Source organism: Seriola lalandi, unplaced genomic scaffold (genome assembly GCF_002814215.2).
Source record: "Seriola lalandi dorsalis isolate HSWRI2012SDOR001 ecotype SW California unplaced genomic scaffold, Sedor1 jcf7180002050280, whole genome shotgun sequence".
Classification (NCBI taxonomy): domain Eukaryota; kingdom Metazoa; phylum Chordata; class Actinopteri; order Carangiformes; family Carangidae; genus Seriola; species Seriola lalandi.
Genome location: NW_019520833.1, coordinates 104307 through 109831, shown reverse-complemented (window position 1 = coordinate 109831; position 5525 = coordinate 104307). Strand labels below are relative to the sequence as shown.

Below are 5525 nucleotides of genomic sequence, written 5' to 3'. Positions count from 1 at the left end.
CCCCCCACACCCCCAACTAAAGCTCTCTCACCAGGCAATTGCCACTGGAGTGGAAAGTATTCCAGAGCACAATGCCTATGCTCTCAATGGGTGCTTTAGCATGCCACCAGTGCGCTGTCACCAGCAGATGGGGAGCTAATTAGAAGCCATTAAAGGGCTTTGATAGTGTGTGTGGGAACCAGGCGGAGGGAGATGGCCACAGGGGTGTAAAGGAGGGGTGAGCTTTGGGTCCGGTGAATGCACACACACATACACATGTACACAAGTGAGAGAAAAAAATAGAGACCAAGCTGTCCCTGTGAGTCCTCCAGGGGCCAAGGACACAGAGCAGAGGACACCTGTGGGGCTTCAAGGACCTCTGTGAGGCTTCGCCGCACACCAACTATCAGATGGAGATAGTGTTCCTATAACATGCTCCTGGCTCTCAGGGGGAGGCATCCGTCCACCCACCCAGTCTGCTGCCTGCACACAGGAAAAACACCCAACAGGCGGCGAGGCTCCAGTCGGTCTGCACTGCTGATGACACATCTCTGAACCAGGACTCCCACAGGAAGTGACTCCCAACCACGGGTCCTCAGTCATTACAGAGGCTGGGCTGCCCAGGGAGGTGCCAGGCCACGCCGAGGCACACCAGGAATCCAGGCGAACACATACATAACACACCTCCACTGAAACAGTGACACACTGTGTTACAAACTCTCACATTCTTCACAAACTTCTTCCTCCTGTGACTGATGAGTCTTGAGTGTCACAAATCAATCATCACTCAACCGAGGATAGATGTGACATTGTGGTGTGGAAGTTTTTTGTATTTGACACCACACACACCCCTCCCAGTTTCATATGAGCCTCTCCACACACCTGCACACAGGTGTGATCATTATCAAGCAAACAGGAAGAACCTGACTGGGAACTGGAAACTAATCCCACAGCTGCGAGGAGATGGCCTGTGTGTGTGTGTGTGTGTGTGTGTGTGTGTGTGTGTGTGTGCGTGCGTGTGTGTGTGTGTGTGTGTGTGTGTGAGTAAAAATTGTTGAAAACTTGCATGTGGTGCTCTCCTCTCATTATCAAATTCCTCCCTGTTTCTTTTCAACAGTGTATCTCAATAATCATACTGAAGTAAAATCCTCTGTCTAAGAAACCATTTATTCTCCTCTACCATCATTGTTGCTTGGTCACTTTCATGTTTCAGGAAGTAGTATGAGCATTACTTATTGTCCCCACAGCAATAATAACCGCAGCAAAAGTGTGAAAGCATTGCTGGAATGTCCCATTTCCTCTGAATGAATTCCTGCACCAACTTTTCCCCTTGCGGCTTCCTGTAGTGTGCTTTTGTAGATCTATTTGCTGAAGCGATAAAGAGGGCGTATTAGCTAATATGTTTCCCCTCCACCAAATGGAAAAGTTTATCCTGAAAAAAACGCTACTGGGAAATGGTTTGTGTGCTGGCACAAATATAGCCAAGATACACAATGTCCTAAAAAAAAAAAAAAAAAAAAAGACAAGTGTTGCCTCTCTGCTGTTTGATGGGTGCAGGATGTTGCAACAGCACTGACAGAAACAGTAGCCTGTCGCAGAAATAAAATACTGAGTGATAATCGGCTCACATATAACGAGTCCACTGGGAAATTAATTGTGTGTCAGCGATGAAGGAGGGAAGGGGAGCTGGGAGAGGGCACTGCCATTCTGTCAGTTAAAATCAGGAGCTAATATGTTTCACTTTTCTTTCCCCTCCTCTGCCTCATCCCTCTGTCTTCTCTCTCCCCTCGCCTTGATGTGCTGTAAACAGGCTAAAAAGGGCCCAGCTGTGTGGAGTTATTGTTGGTGTCAGTAGGAAGTGCTGATAGCTTTTGCAGCTGAACAAAAGCTGGATGAGGGGAGTGGAGGGGCGCTCCAGACACTGTGGCTCCAGCCTAGATTCTCTCCCACAATCCCTGCACCGCACTCCCATTGTTCTACCCACCCGGCCCTCCCTCCGCCCTGTCAGCTGCGACCTAGGACAGAGGGCAAAAAAAGAAAAGGGAAAAAAAGAAAGTTTTTTAAAAAGTTTTTACAGGCTACTGCAAGAGCTAGAAGAAACAGTGCCGGTGGTAGTTAACTTTGTTACAAGAAAGCAATGCTGACGTTATCTGTGGGCTGGTATAACATCTGTGCAGATATTAGCAGTGGCTCTTTAAATAGCATTTATATTCAAATCTGAAGAGAAAAAGCTGTTTTTATTCCCTCAAGACAATGTGAAAAACTGTGTACTGTGTTAGTCTGTATAAATGCCAGCATATTCATGTTCCAAAAAACTTTTTTTTATATTTCCAAAAAAAAAATTTGAAAAAAAAACATTTACAAGCAGTGACCAGATCCTGGTCAGTAAAACCAGTTATAACCATAACATAACATGTGGTGTTATACAGTGGTGAAATGTTACTAAGTAACTTTAGTTAAGTACTGTGCTTAAGTACAATTTCAGCTGCTCATACTTTACTTTATTATTTCTATGTTATGCTGCTTTATAACTTTATTTCATTGTATTTCAAAGGGGTAATGATGCACTTGTTGCTCCACTACATTTATGTCACAACTGAAATACTTAGTACTTTTACTTCAATAGATTTTTGAATGCAGGAGTTCTAAGCTTATTGTAATGGAGTATATCAGTGCTGTTGCTTTTATAGGCTACTTACTTCTTCCACTATTATGATAGTTGATATCATATTATAATAAGCAACTTATTATTGTTGTTGTTGCAATATTGTGGAAAAATACTTTTTCAGTCTTTTGGAAACGTATTTACTCCTTATTAGATTATTTATTTATTTATATTATTACTTTGAAATTTGTCTGTAGGCTACAAGCTAAATTTATTATTAATAAATATTATTATTACTATTTGACATAAACTGTCATACAGCAAAAATAAAATGCATGAAACAGAATTAAAAAATTATTTTTTTTATAGTAGTCTAACCACAGGGGTATACAGTAGTGAAAGCAGGCTGTGTGTGGGAATGCAGCAGTTATTATTTAGTGTTAAAACGCGGTAACAGCACAATGCTGACCCTTCCTCCTCCCCCGCCTCAGCGCTGTTAACCGGCTGACAGCGTCTGCTCTGCAGGTGCGCGGGGCGGTAATCCCATCCCGCTGCTTTAAGGTGATAAATGAACGACAAAGCTCCGGAGCCGGTTTGTTCTCAGGGCTCAGCGCGCCACGCAGGTGAGCGGAGGAGCTCAGAGTGCGAGCTCTCTTGTTTGACGTCTCCATGGAGACCGCCCGAGCGGCGCCAGGCTGACAGGCGTCAAGGCTCGGATGAATGGGTGACGTCACCGCGCTGGCGCCTGCCAGTCTGCTCGGGCTTGTTTGGACAATCTGGGGGGAAGATTCAGAACAGGGCGATGTGATCTGAGTGTGCACACAAGGCTGAGCACACACTGCAGAAACATGTGAAGGAATCCGTGAAGCTGCTGCTCACACTGGGCTTCCTTCAGCACACAGATGCAGGAAAAAGATTCTGTGCTCCGAGAAAAATGCAGTTTGAGAACATAAAGAAAGCTCTGAGCTCGAAGGCAGAGATTTTGTCCAGGGAGCAGTGGTGTGGGAATGACTGCGCAGCATGTTTTCCAAAACGATCAACAGTCTGCCCTCAGATGGTAATGTTATTAGACTAATGGTCTGATAAATTGAATAAGCTGCTAATCTCTTTTGTAACTGAATTCCACGCAGTTCACAAAAAGGGTTTATAACAAACCTCGTCATCTTGAACTAATTTAAGTTAATAAAAAGTGAATCTTTTCCCAGAATTGTTTGGCCTCTCTATGTAATCAGTTGTCTAACTTTACTGTACTATTGTCGCCAACATCTGCAGCGCCACCAACAATTGTGAGAGGCAAATCTGGGGCACTGTGGTAACCTAATTATCATTAGCCATTCATCCTATTCATCCTGTCCCATCCCACACACATTCTCACAGTACATACCCAGGCATTCACCACCCCTTGACTGTCCCCAGGCAATCTACACCTGCAGAGTCCCCAAGCCATGGACAGCTGGATTCCCACATATTACCAATAAAAGACACACATTTGTTTCCATTTGTAACGCCATCCCTCAAACAGATTGTAAATCCCGATAACCAGGCGAGCGCAATCATTGGCTGAGAGTGAGGTTGTGGACCGACCCATCAATACAAACGTAGCAATGTGATTGGCTAACCGCCTTCAAACAGGAGCTTTCGGACACGCCCCCTGCTCCTGCACTGCTATAAACCGGAGGAGGTTTGCCCATGTGGATGTTGCAAACTGTCAACATTCCCTTGCTCACATCTCCAAGAGGAGTAGAAACGCCGTTGCTCAACTATTTCTTTTTCCTCGTCATCCTTGGAAACTACACCTTATACACTAATCAAGATGAAGGTTGTCGGATCTACCTGCGCCCTGAAGAGCAAGGTCGGCGGAGAGGACGTGGTGCGCTGCCTGTCCGATCAGAGCCTGACCATCTCCAAGTGCAAGATCCCGCTTCTGGACGAGCAGATGACCGTCTTTCTGCAGGACATGAACAGCTGCTACAGCAAGCTGAAAGAGCTCGTGCCCACCTTGCCCACTAACAAGAAGGCCAGCAAAGTGGAGATCCTGCAGCACGTAATCGATTACATCTGGGACCTGCAGGTCGAGCTGGACGAGCCGGAGAAGAGCCGCCAGCACTCCGCCGGCAACGTCCCCCGCACACCGCTGACCACCCTGAACGCAGAGATCGCCAGCATCTCAGTGGAGGTAAATATCTCTTCATATCCACTGCTATATTCTCACAGGGCAGTTCACTGTGCCACTGAGGTGCGTGCACCCCTGTAACATGTTTTTGATATTTCATTATGCGTGCGTAAAAGTTTCTTTGGCGTACCAGATTGCTTGTGACTGCTTTGCATCCTCCCAGAGCAAATGAACTAATCGCCCTTCTCCTCTCTTTCCCCGCAGAATGGATGCTCAGATGACAGGATTATGTGCCGTTAAGAGCTCGTGGAGCATTGCACCATGACCCCACAGGGAGCACCGCCAAGAACGAACAAGGCTACATGATGTGACTTCTCGACCACATCAATAAAAAACCTTGAACTGTGTAGGGACGTTTCAAACTCCCAATGCTAGAAAAATAACGTTGTGTGGACATCCTCCGGCGGCGAGGATCTCTGCCGCTCACGACTCTCGATTCATCCGAGGGTCCTGAGAGAAGAAGACCGGTAGTGTCCAGATAGAGACTGGGTTAGCCGGAGGACCAAGACGAGTTCAGTGCAGCCAGCAGCCGCTTGTTGCTTGTAGAGTTTCTAAAGAAAGCTAATGTTTCTGTCACGCTCTTTGTATCTTGTGTAAACCATGTAGAGAATTCAACGTTTTGTAAAAGAAAAAAAGTAAATTTCTCAGATTCCTGAGCGACAAACTGTATTGTATATTACAATGCCTCATTATGTGAAGATATTGTTTTCTTACAATGTACCTTATTGGTGTTTTTATTAAAACAAGACAATTATTTTTGAACAAGAA

General features: G+C 45.5%; 2 protein-coding genes across 3 annotated transcripts in view; one reads left to right on the top strand and one right to left on the bottom strand.

Annotated features, from left to right (window-relative positions):
* LOC111649243 (uncharacterized) overlaps positions 1-4104 on the bottom strand; it is a 9536-nt gene extending 5432 nt beyond the window's left edge. Inside the window, exons 1-2 of one of the 2 annotated variants that reach the window (XM_087171902.1) lie at positions 3969-4076; positions 3054-3360 (exon numbers count right to left, since the gene is read on the bottom strand). In XM_087171902.1, coding sequence (XP_087028028.1) covers positions 3054-3360; positions 3969-4031 — 370 coding nt within the window. In that variant the 5' untranslated portion in view covers positions 4032-4076. Of the gene's footprint in view, positions 1-3053; positions 3361-3968 lie in introns of both variants that reach the window. The other variant, XR_002760264.2, reaches the window with a different exon arrangement.
* Positions 4105-4272: 168 nt separating this feature from the next.
* id1 (inhibitor of DNA binding 1, HLH protein) lies at positions 4273-5525 on the top strand. Its single transcript, XM_023398993.2, has 2 exons — positions 4273-4760; positions 4962-5525. Exons 1-2 carry the CDS (start codon positions 4398-4400, stop codon positions 4995-4997), a joined length of 399 nt encoding a protein of 132 aa, XP_023254761.1. The 5' UTR covers positions 4273-4397; the 3' UTR covers positions 4998-5525.

Excerpts from the sequence above, each read along its gene's own strand:
- id1 (XM_023398993.2), top strand. The coding sequence starts at position 4,398 with ATGAAGGTTGTCGGATCTACCTGCGCCCTGAAGAGCAAGGTCGGCGGA. Across the intron at positions 4,761-4,961 it reads TCGCCAGCATCTCAGTGGAG|AATGGATGCTCAGATGACAG; the intron begins GTAAATATCTCT and ends CTTTCCCCGCAG.